The 18,039-nt window shown below is 36.0% G+C and overlaps 1 protein-coding gene across 9 annotated transcripts in view; it reads left to right on the top strand.

Moving 5' to 3' along the window:
* EXOC1 (exocyst complex component 1) overlaps nucleotides 1-17,040 on the top strand; it is a 62,002-nt gene extending 44,962 nt beyond the window's left edge. For all 9 annotated transcript variants that reach the window (XM_058722537.1, XM_058722534.1, XM_058722531.1 and 6 more), the window contains 6 exons: nucleotides 55-131; nucleotides 663-891; nucleotides 8,731-8,914; nucleotides 10,729-10,928; nucleotides 13,530-13,724; nucleotides 15,567-17,040. In XM_058722537.1, coding sequence (XP_058578520.1) covers nucleotides 55-131; nucleotides 663-891; nucleotides 8,731-8,914; nucleotides 10,729-10,928; nucleotides 13,530-13,724; nucleotides 15,567-15,719 — 1,038 coding nt within the window. In that variant the 3' untranslated portion in view covers nucleotides 15,720-17,040. The remainder of the gene's footprint in view (nucleotides 1-54; nucleotides 132-662; nucleotides 892-8,730; nucleotides 8,915-10,728; nucleotides 10,929-13,529; nucleotides 13,725-15,566) is intronic.
* The last annotated feature ends 999 nt before the right edge of the window (nucleotides 17,041-18,039 follow it).

Below are 18,039 nucleotides of genomic sequence, written 5' to 3'. Positions count from 1 at the left end.
TATAGTCAAATTGTTGGTCTTTTGTTATGTAAAGTACCTGAATAATTTTTGCAGACTGAAGCAGAGGACATAGATGGAGGAACATTATCCCGGCAACATAATGCTGGCGCACCACTGCCAGTTTCATCAGAGTATGTGTTTGTTACTATCTGTCATTTCTTTGGGAGGAAAAAAAACTTAAAATTGAGCCTCGGGGAATGCCGCTCAACTGGCCGGGAGGTTGGGGGTGGGGGGGAACCAGATGACTCTGGTAATGTGACTGTACTCACAGCACTGACACGTGTACCTAGTGTCTTCTTGACGTCTTCCTGAGTTAAAATCAGTCCTGTTTGACTCTTCTTTGCTCTGGTAATCACAAAAAAGTGCAATCAATTTTGATGTTTGCTGGTAAGAAGTAGCATTTGAATTGTGGTATATTTCTCAGAAATTACAAAGCACATTTCAGGATCCAGCTTTACAAATGACATTAAGTTATGTTTTGAGTAATAAAACTTAACTTCAAAAAAATATTTTTATGTTGGAAACTGATGTAGAATAATTAGTTCGTCATTTTTGGACATTTTTAATTGAAGTAATAAATTTTAGTCATTCTGTATGTATGCAGTGGATTAAAGATGAAAACACTTGAAACTTGTAATCTGTTTTGTATGTTTTCTGAACAGAAAAGATATGATCCGCCAAATGATGATTAAAATATTTCGCTGCATTGAGCCAGAACTGAACAACCTAATTGCGTTAGGAGACAAAATTGATAGCTTTAACTCCCTTTACATGCTTGTCAAAATGAGTCATCATGTGTGGACTGCACAAAATGTGGATCCTGCTTCTTTCCTGAGTACTACATTGGGAAATGTTTTGGTGACTGTCAAAAGGAACTTTGACAAATGCATTGTAAGTTTTTTTTGTTTTTTTTTTTTTTTAAGTAACTTAGAGTTCTAATGATTGCAAAAATAGGTAAATGTATTTAAATCAAGAGATTTTCTGCTTGCCATTGGGGGATCTGCTCTTCACATCCCTCAAAGCCCTGAAGCAGGGTGTCGGCTGCAATTTATATGAACAGAGTTTGATGATACTATACTGGCTACTTTCCCTTCTACACTTTGGGCAAGTTCTGGAGCCCGTGGCGTAGAGGTAGCAGCTGCTTCAGAGATCCACTAGGTCAACTGAAATCTCAGTTAACTGGGGTACCTGAGTGGCTCAGTTGGTTAAACGTCTGTCTTTGGCTCAGGTCATGATCTTGTGGTTCATGAGTTCGAGCCCTGTGTCGGGCTCTGTGCTGACAGCTCAGAGCCTGGAGCCTATGTCTCCCTCTCTCTCTGCCCCTCCCCAACTCATACTCTGTCTCTCTCTCTCTCTCAAAAATAAACATTAAACAAAAATAAAACACTAAAAGAAATCTCAGTTAACCGATTAGGGACCACAGATCACATGAAACGGCTGAAACTATCACTTAGATTTATTGTTGTTGTTTTTAAAACATATTCTAATAAGAAAATTAATAATTGGATTATTTTAATTGTTTAAATTTTTATTTAATTAGTTTTATTAGTTTACTAGTTTAACAGCTGTAATTAATAATCATATTGCTCTATTTTAAGAATACATTGTTCTTATAATAACTTCCAGTAATCATTATTTTCTTCCTTCTAGAAAAAAAGAAAAATTATTAGCTATATTTGTCTGCTAGGTTTTGGTAAGATATATCCAGTTTTGAATACCCATAAAATAATGGGAGATAAAAACATTAAGGGCAATTAAAATCCATATTATTCTTACACTTTTAAAAAATAATATTTATTGAGTTTTTAAAGTATGAAGGCAGTATGTATGTGTTCACTATAGAAACTTAAATGTCACCTCAATAGACTTTGTTAATCCTCTTTCCTTACCATATGATTTCACTTGGGATTTTAAATACTTTGAAATTTGACCACTTAAGGCTTATCCTCTTCCCTCTTCCACCTTCCCCAGAGGTGATGATAAACTTGGAGGTTCTGACCACAAGCTGAGAGCCAGAGGGAAAAGGAAGAGCTGCTGACGACTAAGATAATGAGTCCTGTGTGACATAGCAGGAACACTAAGTCATGAGGACACTATGCATTTCCAGATTATGAAGGCTTTGTTGCTTTTATTAGTAAAATGTAACTTTATCTACCATCTGTCAGTCCAACAGAATATAATTGTTAAAAGCCTAGGATGTAGTGTCAGGTAAATGTAGATGTGGGTTCAAATGAAGTGCTTAGCACACTGCCTTGCACGGCAATAAGGCCTTACTAACTGATGGCTCATAATGGCGGTGGTGGTGCTCACGCTGCTGCCAGTGGTAGTAATTAATAATAGTTTATTAAAGAATGTTCATGTTATTCTCAAAACAGAGCAGTGGAGAAACAAAGCAAAATTAACTTAGACAAAGGTGCAAACTCAAATATTTTCTCATAAAATTGCATATATTTCTAAAGGATCTATCTTTTGTCACTATAGGGAAGGATAGTTCCTTCTGCCACCTCTCATCTCTGTGTCTTATTTTAACTCCTGTCTTCTCAGTGTCTGGTGGATTGTGTGTACTCCATAAGTGTTCTATGTTTTGGTATTTGGGACAAGATTAGGACCTAAGGCAGACCTTGAATGGGTCTGTTTGTATTGAGCCAAAAGCACGAATGTCAGATGGCTGTAGAAAATGGGATAGCGCCTGTGTTTGGCTCTTTCATTTGGTGGCCAAGATCAAAGCATCTGGTGTTCTTCAAAGAACAGGACTAAGAAAGCTAGCCTAGCCTGAACTAGAGCTAAAATAGGAAGTAAGTGACATATCAAGTACTGCCAAGCTCGGCTCTGCGGTCCTATACATTCTTACCTGTGCTTAATTTGCTTTCCAGGATTCCTCACTTTAGTAATGCGGATTTGCGCCTTTAAACCTTTGAGAGTGATGTGATTTGGTTAAGTTGCCAAGAACAAAGCACAGATAAGCCTCACATGCTATGTGCCTCACATCAAAGTTATAGTCTTAATCACCAAGTAACCTCTGTGTCGAGTAATAAGCTGCAAGTAATGTGTACAATGAGCTTGAGAGAAATTTTATTTTTATAAGATTTAGTTCATTGATGGCTCTTTTTTTTATTTTACTTTTTTATTTTTTTAAATTTACATTCAAATTAGTTACCATATAGTGAAACAATGATTTCAGGGGTAGTTTCCTTAATGTCCCTTACCCATTTAGCCCATCCCCCCTCCCACAACCCCTTCAATAACCCTCAATTTGTTCTTCATATTTATGAGTCTCTTCTGTTTTGTCCCCCCTCCCTGTTTTTATATTGTTTTTGTTTCCCTTCCTTATGTTCATCTGTTTTGTCTCTTAATGTCCTCATATGAGTGAAATCATATGATTTTTCTCTTTCTCTGACTAATTTCACTTAGCATAATACCCTCCAGTTCCATCCACGTAGTTGCAAATGACAAGATTTCATTCTTTTTGATTGCCGAGTAATACTCCATTGTATATATATACCACTTCTTCTTTATCCATTCATCCATCGATGGACATTTGGGCTCTTTCCATACTTTGGCTATTGTCGATAGTGCTGCTATAAACATGGGGGTGCATGTGTCCCTTCGAAACAGCACACCTGTATCCCGTGGATAAATGCCTAGTAGTGCAATTGCTGGGTCATTAGGGGAGCTCTATTTTTAGTTTTTGAGGAACCTCCATACTGTTTTCCACAGTGGCTGCACCAGCTTGCATTGCCACCAACAATGCAAAAGAGATCCTCTTTCTCTGCGTCCTCGCCAACATGTGTTGTTGCCTGAGTTGTTAATGCTGGCCATTCTGACAGGTGTGAGGTGGTATCTCATTGTGGTTTTGATTTGTATTTCCCTGATGATGAGTGATGTGGAGCATTTTTTCATGTGTCAGTTGGCCATCTGGATGTCTTCCTTGGAGAAGTGTTTATTCCTGTCTTTTGCCCATTTCTTCACTGGATTATTTGTTTTTTGGGTGAGTTTGATAAGTTCTTTATAGATTTTGGATACTAACCCTTTATCTGATATGTCATTTGCAAATATCTTCTCCCATTCTGCCGGTTGCCTTTTAGTTTTGCTGATTGTTTCCTTCACTGTGCAGAAGCTTTTTATTTTGATGAGGTCCCAGTAGTTCATTTTTGCATTGATGGCTCTTTTCTTAAATGAATGCATTGTTTCTATTCTACCAGTTACAAAGTCAGAAAAGACAAATGTCATTTAGAATATTTCCTTTTTTTTTTTTTTTTAATGTTTATTTATTTTTGAGAGAGAGTGTGAGTAGGGAAGGGGCAGAGAGAGAGGGAGACACAGAATCCAAAGCAAGCTCCAGGTTCTGAGCTGTCATCACAGACCCGCTGTGGGGCTCGAACTCATGGACCGTGAGACCATGGCCTGAGCTGAAGTCAGACACTCAACCAACTGAGCCACCCAAGGTGCCCCTAGAATATTTCCTTTTAATATTTAAGTATATTCATGCTATAATTACATCCTGTGCATTTTAATATCCCACTGGGCGCACCAGGGTTGCTCAGTTGGTTAAGCTCCAACTTCGGCTCAGGTCGTGATCTCACGGTTTATGATTTCGAGCCCCGCATCAGGCTCTGTGCTGACAGCTCAGAGCCTGGAACCTGCTTCTGATTCTGTGTCTCCCTCTCTCTCTGACCCTCCCTCACTCACGCGTGCTCTCTCTCTCTCTCTCTCTCCAGAAAATGAAAAAACATCTAAAAAAATTTAAGTGCCACACTAAACAAAAATCTTCATGCAGTTTAATAACAACCATAGGCCAGCATTCTAAATTAGTGCTCACTGTGTACCAGATGCTGATCTAAGCACCTGGCAAACATTATCTCATCTAATCCTCACAACCTCCTCCCCCCTACATAAGGTAGATGCTCTGAGACGTTATGTTACTTTCTCCAGGTCAAAGTAATAGAGTTGGTATTCGCACCCAGACAGTCTGGTTCCAGTGCCTGCAGTCTTACACTACCCTCTCTACTGCATTCAGTTTTACTCTTCACAGTTATCAATACTGATAAGTAAATATTGGAATACAAGAATACCTCAGAAATATTTCAGCTTCAGCTGAGCCAGGCTACCACAATAGAGCTAGTATTACAGTAAAGCTAGTATTGCAACAAAGTGAATTCACATGAATTTTTTGGTTTCCCAGTACATATAAAACTTATTTTTACGCTATAATGTAGTCTATTTAATGTTCAATGTCTAAAAAACAATATATATAATATAAAACTATTTTATTGCTAAAAAATGCTGACCATCATCTGAACTTTCAGTGAGTTGTCATCTTTTCTCTGATGGAAGGTCTTGACTCCAGGTTTATGGCTGCTAAGTGATCAGGGTGATGATTACTGAAGGCTGGGGTGGCTGTGGCAGTTTCTTAAAATAAGACAACAATGAAGTTTGCCCCATAAATCAACTCTTCTTTTCACAAACAATTTTTCTATAACATGGGATGCTGTTTGATAACATTCTATCTACAGAACTTCTTTCAAAATTGGAGTCAGTCCTCAAACCCTGCCGCTGCTTTATCAACTAAGTTTATGTAAATTCTAAACTTAGTTCTAAATCTGTTGTTGTCAACAGTCTTCACAGCATCTTTAACAGAAGTATGTTCTATCCCAAGAAACCACTTTCTTAACTCATCCATAAGAAGCAACTCCTCATCTATTAAAGTTTTATCATGAGATTGTAGCAATTCAGTTACATCATCAGGCTCCACTTCTAGTTCTCTTGTTATTTCCACCATATCTGCAGTTACTTCCTCCACTGAAGTCTTGAACCCTTCACAGTCATCCATGAGGGTAAAAGCATCTTCTTTCAAACTCCTGTTCATGTTGATGCTTTTGACCTCTTCCCATGAAACACAAATGTTCTTATTGGCATCTAGAATGGTGAATCCTCTTCAGAAGGTTTTTAATTTATTTTGCCCAGATTCATCAGATACAAAATCAAAAATATTTTTCTTTTTTTTTTTATTAATTTTTTTTTTAACGTTTATTTATTTTTGAGACAGAGAGAGACCGAGTATGAACGGGGGAGGGTCAGAGAGAGGGAGACACAGAATCTGAAACAGGCTCCAGGCTCCGAGCTGTCAGCACAGAGCCCAACGCGGGGCTCGAACTCACGGACCGCAAGATCATGACCTGAGCCAAAGTCGGCTGCTTAACCGACTGAGCCACCCAGGCGCCCCCAAAATATCTTTCTTAAATAATAAAACTTGAAAGTTGAAATGATTCCTTGATCCATGGGCTGCAGAATGGATGTTGTGTCAGCAAACACGTAAACACCATTAATCTCATTGTGCATCTCCATCAGAGCTCTTGGGTAACCAGGTGCGTTGTCATTGAGCAGTCATATTTTGAAAGGAATCTGTTTTCTGAATAGTAGGTCTCAACAGTGAGCTTAAAATAGTCCATAAATCATGTTGTAAACAGATGAGCTATCATCCAGGCTTTCTTATTCTATTTATAGAGCAGAAGCAGAATAAATTTGCATAACTCTTGAGGGCCCTACGATTTGGGGAATGGTAGATGGGCATTGGCTTCAACTTAAAGTCACCAACATTAGCCCCTAACAAGTGAGCCTGTCCCAAGGCTTTGAAGCCAGGCATTGATGTCTCCGTACCTATGAAAGTCCTAAATGACATCTTCTCCCAAAACAAGACTGTTGTGTCTACACTGAAAATCTGTCGCTCAGTGTAGCCACTTTGATTAATGATCTTAGAGAGACCTTCTGGGTAACTTGCAGCTTCTGTATCAGCACTTGCTGCCTCACCTTGCACTTTATGTTATGGAGACGGCTTCTTTCCTTAAACCTCATGAACCAACCTCTGCTAGCTTCAGACTTTTCTTCTGCATCTTCCTCACCTCTCTCAACCTTCATAGAATTGAGAAGAGTTAGGTCCTTACTCTGGATTAGGCTTTGGTTTAAGAGGATGTTGTGGCTAGCTTGATCTTCTATCCTGACCACTCAGATTTTTTCCATATCAGCAATAAGGCTAATTTGCTTTCTTACCATTTGTGTGTGCACTGGAGTAACACTTTTCATTTCCTTCAAAAACTTTTTCTTTGCATTCACAACTTGACTATTTGACGCAAAAGGCCTACCTTTCAGCGTGTCCTCTTTTGATATGCCTTCCTCACTAGGCTTAGTCATTTTTAGTTGTTGATTTAAAGTGAGAAGCGTGTGGATTATTCCTTTCCCTTGAACACTTAGAGGCCATTATAGGGCTATTAAATGGCCTCATGTCAATATTGTGTCTCAGAAAATAAAATTGTGTCTCGGCCTGAGGAGAGGGAGGGAGATGGAGGAATGGCTGGTTGGTAGAGTAGTCAGAATACACACATTTGTTGATTAACTCTGCCAGCTTATACGGACATGGTTTGTGGCAAGCCAAACAAAAGATCATGCATCACAGAAGATCCTTACAAATATAATAATAATGATCAAAAACTTGAAATATTGCCAGTTACCAAAATGTGACACAGAGACGTGAAGTTAGAAAATGCTGTTGGAAAAAAGTGAAGTGCAATAAAATGGGTATGCCATAGTAATAAAGATAATATCAAATGGGTGACAGTGCTCCACAGGACTTTCTAATACTAATATCTGTAGCCTGGAAGTAATTACTTTTCTAAGCCACATGTCATTTGATTTTCAAGTTATACCCCCAAAATCATTTATGAAATTTTAGGTAGAAGTAAAAATGATCTTATAGTATTTAGCAGTGTAATTCTTACTGTGAATATATCTAGATCCTCTGAGAAGTACACAGAACCGTAATTGAATTTGTGGATCTTTTTGACCCAAATGTCTAGGTTTTGTCTATATGAGATATCCCTTTTTTACTTTGTCAACATCGCACACAAGCACTTTGCTGAAATAATTTTAGAATAAGTAACTGATGGATACATGGAAAACTATATAGTATGTAAATCCGTAGTAGAAATGCCTGTTCTCCCTCTCTGTTCTCACACCCAGAAATTAAAGAACTGCTCTATCCAAACACAAAATTTAGGCTAATGAGAATTGGAAATGACTATGGTTCTCAAACTTGGCCACATGGTCACCAACCGGAAATAACCTAGAGGAATCCTGTGTGTGCTCTGTTATCTAGTCTGCCCCAAGATAAACAATTACCTTATACTTACCTTTCATGAATAACAGAATTGTTTATTGCTTGTTTTTCTTTGAACAAATAAATACTTGAGGTTCACAAGGTTTGATTGTATCTTGTTTTAAATACTTTGGATTTTTTTTCCTTGATGTTATTTTCTTAAAATATATGTACTTTTTTAAAATTTGAAGTTTTTATTTAAGTTCTAGTTAGGATACATTTACAGTAAAATTGGTTTCAGGAGTAGAATTCAGTGATTCATCACTTACATATAACACCCAGTGCTCATCACAACAAGTGTCCTCCTTAATACCCATCACCCATTTAGCCCATCCCCTGACCCACATACCTCCATCAACCCTCTGTTTGTTCTCTATAGTTAAGAGTCTCTTATGGTTTTAATTTATGAAAATAGTTTTTCTTGGTTATCCCTATCGTGTTAATCTGTAATTAGTAAACATCCAAAATGTTCTAGGTACTAAATTATGTCCTGCCACTATGATGTATACATTTGCTTATGACTATATGTTGTTTCTAAGCTGCCTGGCTCTTTCTCTCCCTTGCTTTCTGCCTAACATTAGAGTAATCAAATAAGGCAAATGGAAGAAGTAAAGATCTCAAAAAAGAGTAAAGTAGGAATTCTTCCATTTGTTGCTGAATTTGAAGAATTTGCTGGACTCGCAGAATCAATCTTTAAAAATGCTGAGCGTCGTGGAGATCTAGATAAAGCATATACCAAACTTATCAGAGGAGTATTTGTTAATGGTAAGCTTTTGTTATGTTCTAAAGAATTTTTTGGTTGGTTGTTTTCACTATTATGGTAATTCAAGTTGGAGGATAGATACGTTCATTTTCCATATTCTATAGTCTTTTTTAACTTTCTGAAAGTAATTATTTCTTGAACCTGAAATATAAAACCCATTCATATTCATCAGGAACCACTTCTATTTTAGGGTTCATATGGGCTTATCACTATGCAAAATTGAAATTCCTTTTTTAATCCCCAAAAATGACCTTTTAAAAAAATTTAAAAATTAAAAATGAGATTTTACATTTGCATCTTAGCAAATGTCTGTGTAACCTTAAGCAAATCAATATACTTCTTTAGGCCTCAGTTTTCATTTCTGTCCCATAAGGTAGATTAATGCTAAAATACTATATAATTCACTGTCTTCCTGTAGTATCAGATCCCACAATTAAGTTACAGAAACAGTAGGATGTGCCATTTAGTTTCAGATAAATGATCTGATTGCATGTAGTCAGGAATTTTAAAAGCTGAAACAATTGACAGAAAGAGGAATCATCTTACCAATTACATACAACATTTTCAGTGGGATCAGGTCAAGGGAAAGATGGATAAATTACACGATTGGATGTTTGTATGGTTGAGATTTCTTTTGAAATTCACAGTAGCTTTTCTTTGTCTGATTGTAAAGTAATACATGCTCATTACACACCCCCAAAAATAAAAAAAACATTTTAAAAATCAAGAAGAAAATAATTTGTAATCTCATCAGGCATTAGAGATAACATTTAATTTTTATCCTTCCAAACTGTTTAATATTTCTCCTTCATATATATGTGTATGTTGAGTGTGTGTGTGTGTGTGTGTGTTCTTTAATATAACCTGCTACTCCATAATTCTAGTGCCTTTCCTTGTCAATTTATGTTATTACTATAATCATTTTCATGACCACATAGTATTCCATGTGTTATTATTTATCAAATCTCCTATTAATAAGCATTTAGTTTGTTTCTAATTTTTTGCATATATTTTTGTATTCTTGTCCAGTCATTTCCTTGGAGTAAATTACTAGAAATGGAATTACCAGGTCAAAAGGTTTGCATATATCTCAAGGCCTTTGCCAAATTGCCATACAGAAAGGTTAAACCAGTTTAGTGTTCTGAACGTTGGTGAGAGTTTTCATCACATCTCATTAATGCTGGATATTAGTAGATATTATCAGTCTTTTTATTCTTTGTCGACCTAATAGGCTATAAATTGATTTTGTTTATGGTTGGTTTTTTTTTTTGTTTTTGTTTTTGTTTTTGTTTTTTACCATACAAGAGCTTTGAAATTTCATGTCAGATTTATTTATCGTTCCCTTTATGACTTCTAAGTTTTTGGACCATTCTTAAAAAGGTCATGCTATCACAAAAGTTTTTTTTTTTTTTAATTAGCTTTATTTTCCCTGGTACTTGTGATTGTATTTGTTTATTTATTTGCTTTCTACATTTTTAAGTACTTGAGCAATTTAGAATTTCTTTGGCTGAAAATTGCAAATAGGAATCCAGATTTAGTGTATTTGAAATATTTGTATATATGCAAATGCGTATATATACACATTTATATACACAGATACACACACACACACACACATATATATATGACTGTTTTAGAGTGATTTTTTAATTAGATTTAAGTGGATATGAAAACCCTTTTGTATATTTTATTAAGTCCAGAAATGTGCTTACTTCTTAAACTTACAAATGAAAAAATTCATGTAAATATTTTTATAGCTAAATATGGTCCTATTCATATCAAAATGTTACTATATTTTTTCTTTTTTTGATTTTAGTGGAGAAAGTAGCAAATGAAAGCCAGAAGACCCCCAGGGATGTAGTTATGATGGAAAACTTTCACCATATTTTTGCAACACTGTCTCGTTTGAAAATCTCATGTCTAGAAGCTGAAAAAAAAGAAGCCAAACAAAAATACACAGATCACCTTCAGTCTTATGTCATTTACTCTTTAGGACAACCTCTTGAAAAGCTAAATGTAAGTATATTTTCATTCAGTGAATTTTCCTGATTTTGAACCTGTATATCATATATTTAGATATGAATAACACAAACATTCATACTAATTTGCTCATGTATTGATGCAAAAGGATAAGGAAGGAGGTACTCAGTTATCAAAGGTTCCAGTGTGCTAAGACACTATTAGGTGCTCTATACCTTATTTTAATTCTTGCAAAAAATGATCTGGGCTAAGGTAGCATCAACTCATTTTACAAATGAAGAAACTGAAAGTAAATAAACTTGCTTGAAGTCATAATAACTGGCAAGTAGCAAAGCTGGGGGAATGAACCCTAGATTAGGCTTTTCCATTGTACCAGGTTCTCTTTTTTCCTCATAAATGGCTCATCTCTAACCCTAGTTCAAATGAAGATTTTGAAAACTTTATCAAGATAAAAAGAAAAACAAAAATTGCTTTTTTCATTGCCTTTTTCTTTCCCTTCCTTTTCTGAAGTGAGTCATTCTCCAGAGCATATTTGATTATTACAATTAAGAATGGATGGTTTTAGAGAACTTTACAATAGTGGAAGCTTCAGTGGACCCTTCTAGATAACTTTGTTCACAATGTGATTAGTGCTCTTTCATAAGTTTTTAACTTGAAATTAGAGCCAAAATATATATATGTTGTCAACAACAAATGCTTAAAAGACATTTAATCAAATCCACAACCAATTCCTTCTAAAACTTAAGAACAGACATATTATTTCTCTAGGGTAAAAGGTCTTTCTCAGACCTAAAGTCTACTTGGTACTTAACTGCAATATTAGAACCATTCCCTTTGAAATAAAATTTAAAGCAGAATCATTGCTAGATCCTTTAATATTTAACATTGTTACGGAAGCTCTAGCCAATGCAATAAGACCAGAAACATAAATAAAAGATATGGAAAGGAAAGTTAAGGTTATAATTACCTATATATAATAGGTTGAAATTACTGATCTATGATAAAGTAGCAGGATTTGAAATAAGTATATAAAAAAATAATTTATTTCTGGTATGTTATAACAACCAATTAATTTTTTTTTTTTTTTTTTCAACATTTTTTATTTATTTTTGGGACAGAGAGAGACAGAGCATGAACGGGGGAGGAGCAGAGAGAGAGGGAGACACAGAATCGGAAACAGGCTCCAGGCTCCGAGCCATCGGCCCAGAGCCTGACGCGGGGCTCGAACTCACGGACCGCGAGATCGTGACCTGGCTGAAGTCGGACGCTTAACCGACTGCGCCACCCAGGCGCCCCTATAACAACCAATTAAAAGGTTATGTAGAAACAGGGGCACCTGGGTGGCTCAGTCAGTTCAGTGTGTGACTCTTGATTTTGGCTCAGGTCATGATATCACAGTTTATGAGATCAAGCCCTACATAGGGCTCTGCACTGCCAGCACAGGGGCTACCTGAGATTTTCTCTCCCCCCACCCCCGGTGCTTCCCTGCTTGCATGTGCACATGCACACACACAATCTCTCTCTCTCTCCTTGTCTCAAAATAAACAGATGAACTTAAAAAAAAAAAAAAGTTTATGTAGAAACAAAATTTTTAAAAGCACCAGGAATAAATTTATCAAAAAAATTATTAGCAAAAGCATAATAATTTAATGAAAAACAAATAGTACTTACCAAGAAAATTTTAGAGAAAAGTAATGAGAGGAGATTTGGCTTGTCAGCATTAAATCATATTGTACAGTACTCACATAAAGGCGTATCAATAAAACTGCATATTTAAAAAACAAATATATTTCAAAGACGACCTGAAATGAATATTTGTAACAATACAATAGTCAGTATATTTAATATAAAATGCCTTTTTAAAATCAATAAGGAAAGCACTAAGATCCCAATGTATAAATGGGCAAGGGTTCTGAATATACTATAAAATATGAAAGCAGGTTAATTTCATTTATAGCCAAAGAGTCGTGAAATAAAACAACAAATAAACCTTTTCACTCATCAAAATGTAATTTCTTTAAATTTTGGTAATTCTGATGATTATGTGGTAAGTAGCAGTTTCATGTCCTATTGATAGAAATATAAATTGATTGAACTTGGAAGCAAATTATGTATTTGAAGAATCTTCAGAATACTTAAAATGATGCTCCTCAACTAAGGAATCATAGACCTTGAAAATTGTACTGGAAAGTAATCAGTATTGTGGGTAAATACTTTTGTATGAAAAATATTTATGACCACTGTGTGTACGATAAATTTCTTTTAATCGGAGTAGATTTTGCCAACTCTGAAAAAGTGAAAAATGTTAAATATCCAATACAGGAGCAATGAATAAATTGTAGTTCAGCCATTAGATAGAACATTATGCAGCTGTTAAAATTTATAGTTTGGAGAAAACAAAATATTAAATGGGAAATACAACATATAATATAACCTAATTTATATATTTACAAGAAAAGACTAGAAGGAAATCTAAAATGTTAACAGTGGTTATCTCTAAGTAGTGTGATACATTTTTAATATATTTTCTGAGTTTAATACAGTGAATAAATACTATTTTATAATGAGGAGGTTTTTTTTAATTTAAGTGGTAATAAAAGCAGTGCTTAGCCATTATTTCTTTTCATTTCCTTGAAGCATTTCTTTGAAGGTGTTGAAGCTCGTGTGGCACAGGGTATAAGAGAGGAGGAAGTAAGCTATCAACTTGCATTTAACAAACAAGAACTTCGAAAAGTCATTAAAGAGTATCCTGGAAAGGAAGTGAAAAAAGGTCTAGATAACCTCTACAAAAAGGTTGATAAACATTTATGCGAAGAGGAGAACTTACTTCAGGTATGCTTAGTTCCTTTAACCATCCTAGATTGCACATCTTTACATATATTGCTTTTCTCCAGGAGTCATCTAGAAAGGCTACAGATTTTCTATTTTAGTGCAGGAGGAAAGTTCCATAAATTATAGGCCAGATTAATGAGTTGTGAGGAAGAAAGGAACAACATTGATAATATAAGTTTATATGGCTATTCCTGTTTATCTTATATTTCTGCTTTATTGTTTTGAGACATTAGTTGTTTTGCTTAGGGCTGTGGGTTTTTTTGAGGTTTTTGTTTGTTTGTTTTTTAGATTTGAGGAAGGTAACTAAATGGAAGAGAGCATGGTACAGCGGAGTGATGCTGAGCTTGGGGGCCAGAGTTAGAAATGCAGCTCCAGATTAAGTTGTATGACTTTAGGCAAGTTGCTTAACCTCTCTGAGCCTCAATTTTCTTACTTGAAAAGTGGAAATAATACCTCCCTCATATAGCGGACACTACTATTATTGTCATTGCCATTTTACAGATGAGAAAATCAAAAGCTTAGGGAGGTGGAGTAACATGACCAAGATCTCATAGCTAACGGATGGTAGAGCCAGATTTAAACCCCAAATTGAGCCATTTTTCTTAAACCATACTGAAAGACCCAGACATGAGTGAGAATAATTCAGATTTCAACATCATCAAAGGCTTCATGAGGGTTATTGCATTTGTGTCAGCCTCTGAAATTCAGGTAGGTACAGATAAAGCAAAAGGAGTGACATTCCAGGTGGAAGAAATACCATGAGCTAAAAGATGTAAAGCCAAAAGTGTAATACTCTTTAGCAAATAGACTTAAGGTGACAGGAATTTAGTATTTATGATGTTTAGGGTTTATGAGGAAAAATCCTGGAAGAATACTATCTGTTGGATAGTGATGATGGTCATAGCACCCACCCTCACCAGCTAGTCATGAAATGTAAATAGGAAGATACATATATAAAGCCTTTGTACTGTGCTGATACACAGTAAGCATCAATAAATGTAACCTGTTATGGATGCCTGGGTGGCTCAGTCGTTGAAGAATCCAACTCTTGATATTGGCTCAGGTTGTAATTTTGTGGTTATGAGATTGAGCCCTACCTTGGGCTCTGTGCTGAGCACGGATTCTGCTTGAGATTCTCTCACTCCATCTCTCTGTCCCTCCCCTGCTCACACTCACTCTCTCTTTCAGAAAAAAAATAAACATTGAAAAAATAAATAAATAAATGTAACCTGTTAGTATTAGCTAATATGTCAATGTAAAATCAGATTCTGCCTTGATAGGTGTCTACATAGTTATTCCCACTGCTAAATCGTAAATCCTTGGATTGCAGATAATCCATCTTGGTGTCCTTCATAGCATCAAGCAATGTTTTGTATCATCAATTTTAGCTAAAGAACTTTTTAAACTTTCATCCGAAATGAAATTTAAGCATTAACTGTTGCATTCCATTTAATTACTAGTCTTAGTTCCATATATAATTGTGTAAATACACATCTGTATTGGATATTGTAGTAGATATAATAATGGCTAAAATGTAATGAGTGCTTGCTATGTCAAACATGTTCTAAGCACTTTACATACATGCACTCATTTAATCCTCACAAGAAACTTATGAGGAAGGTATCATTGTTACTACCCTGGCTTACAGATGAGGAGCTTGAGGCACAGGGTAGTGATTCAACATAATCAGGGTCACATATGTTCTAAGTCTAAGGAGCCAGGGTGCATGTTCTTAACCATTACACTGCTAAATTCTTAGAATATGTCTTGACATTATTTCTACTTAACCTGATTATATATTTCCATTCATAATTTAGTAACTTATTGTCATTTTTATAATAGGTGGTGTGGCACTCTATGCAAGATGAATTTATACGCCAGTATAAGCACTTTGAAGGTTTGATAGCTCGCTGTTATCCTGGATCTGGCGTTATGATGGAATTCACCATTCAGGACATTCTAGATTATTGTTCCAGCATTGCACAGTCCCACTAAAACAGAAGAGATAGATGAAAGAAGTGTCTACTATTTTGTGTGTGTGTGTGTGTGTGTGTGTGTGTGTGTGTGTGTATGGAAAGAAAAGATTTAGGTGCTAGGTTGCCCCTGCTGCTTTAAGTCAACAGACTGGATAGGAGGAGTGGGTATATGCAACTTCCCTTACCTGTGTAACTAATAACATGAGACTTCCCCTGTTACAGGTGGTCGCTTGGCCATATGTGCTAACAGGGGCATGTGAAAGGAAAAACAGCAAATTGAGTGTCCCAGAAAGTGAAAGATAAATGAAAAAAACACTGGGTACACCAGACACTATTCAAAATTATCAAGTAACTGTCTTGAGAACCCAGACTTGAACTTTATGTATTATTAAATGTCAGGTAAATGGGTAATACCATACTACAAATATTCAAGAACAAAAGTACCAATTTATGTAGCAGTTTTATTTACCCAGTAGGTTGTATACTAACTTAAAGCATTTCTCTCATCATAATATGCCTTTAGCATTCTTCTGTAACTGAACAGAAAGTTTTCTTTTATTGCCTAGTTTCTTGTATTTGAGAATAGTTATCCTGTGTGTAATGCATTGAAAGTTCTTCAGTTTACACCAATTCACTATTGCTTTCAAATCATGTAACTACTAAAATATTGTACAGAATTTTTCCCTCTGTCTAACTAATGTGTATATGGACAGGGATCTTGTGATGATCAGTTGTAGACTTAGATTTTGAGGATTATGTGACTCTGTGTAGCAATGAATCTGAAATAAAGACATTTTCAAAAAAAAATTTTTCAGAAAAGTTAAAATTTGGTAATATCATTCTTAGATCTGTTATTTGCTATTTTTTGTATAAAAGCAAATTCTTATAAAATCAGTAAACAAAAATTACATGTTCATTTACCATAAAACACTTAAGAGTATAATAAGAAAAATAAAACCATTTATAATAGCATCAAAAATATTTAGTATTTAGGACTAAATCTAACAAACCATTGTACTATTAACTGAAATGTATCTTCTCAGAATTCCTATGTGGAACCCCTAACCAGCATCCCCTCCCCCCAGCCAGAATCTGATTAGAAATAAGGCTTTAAGGAGAGAGATTAAGGTTAAATGGGGTCATAAGTATAGCGCCCTGATCCAGTAGAAATCGTACCCTTGTAAGAAGCCACCAGGGCTCTTTGCCATGTGAGGACACAGCAGGAAGGCAGCCATCTGCAGGCCGGAAAGAGAGCTCACGAGAACCCAACCATGCCAGCACCCTGATCTTGGACTTCCAGCCTCCAAAACTGAGAAAATAAAGTTCTGTTAGTTAACCCACTCAGTCTATGGTATTTTATTATAGCAGCACAAGATGTATAAGACCTTTATGAAGAAAATTATAAAACTATTGAAAGATATTAAAGAAGGCCTACGTAAGTGGAGGAATATTTCATGTGTCCGTGTAAGAACACATAACATAATAGAAATGGCAGTTATCCTCAAATGTAAGGATCCAGTACAGATTTCCAATATTCTAGCCCTGTGCCTAACAAGCTTGAAAGTCGCCTCTCCAGTCTAACAAGTGTAAAGCTGAACAAACTGAAAAATCAACTCTTCTTAGATCTGTAAGAGAAATGAGGTCACAAGGAAAACCACTACTACAATTAGAGACATCCAACAGTAGAACTTATTGGAGCAGAAACCCACAAGCTGAAACCCACAGGAACCAGTGCCCAGGTAGGGAAAACTGAACTGTAATTAACAATTTTCTTGAGACTGAGTGTGGGTTAAGTCTGAGAAATAAAAATTCCAGGCATCCAGTCCTTGGGAGTCCCTCAGATATTTGTGAGTTTTACATCCCATAGTTCTGCTAGGTTCTCACAGTGAATAACAGAGAAAAATCCCCCTGTGCTTCTGGCAGGGAGGACCTGGGAGAAGGAAATATCCAGCTCCAGCTGGCTTAGCCTTGTACATGGAGGAAGGGAAATACCCATCTTCAGTCCACTCTAGTCATCCTTTCCCACATAAAGGGGGAAGGAGGACTGAAAAGCGCAGGTAAAGTTCATAGTCTGGTTGTACAGGCTCACTGAAAGACTGAGACCTATTCATAGGACTATAGAACAGTACCCCCCTCCCCACCGCCAACACCTCACCACCACATTACTAATGGCCTGTTTACAGCAGTTCCTTTTACCCAGTACATCACATCTGGCTGTCAAGGAAACAATTACAAGACACATTCAAGGCAAAAAAAACAACAACAACAACAACAACAGTTTGAAGACATAGAGCAAACATCAGAGCAAGATTCAGATACGACAGGGTTGTTGGAATTAT

Source organism: Neofelis nebulosa, chromosome 3 (assembly GCF_028018385.1).
Source record: "Neofelis nebulosa isolate mNeoNeb1 chromosome 3, mNeoNeb1.pri, whole genome shotgun sequence".
NCBI lineage: Eukaryota > Metazoa > Chordata > Mammalia > Carnivora > Felidae > Neofelis > Neofelis nebulosa.
This window is presented reverse-complemented; position numbering and strand designations above follow the sequence as displayed.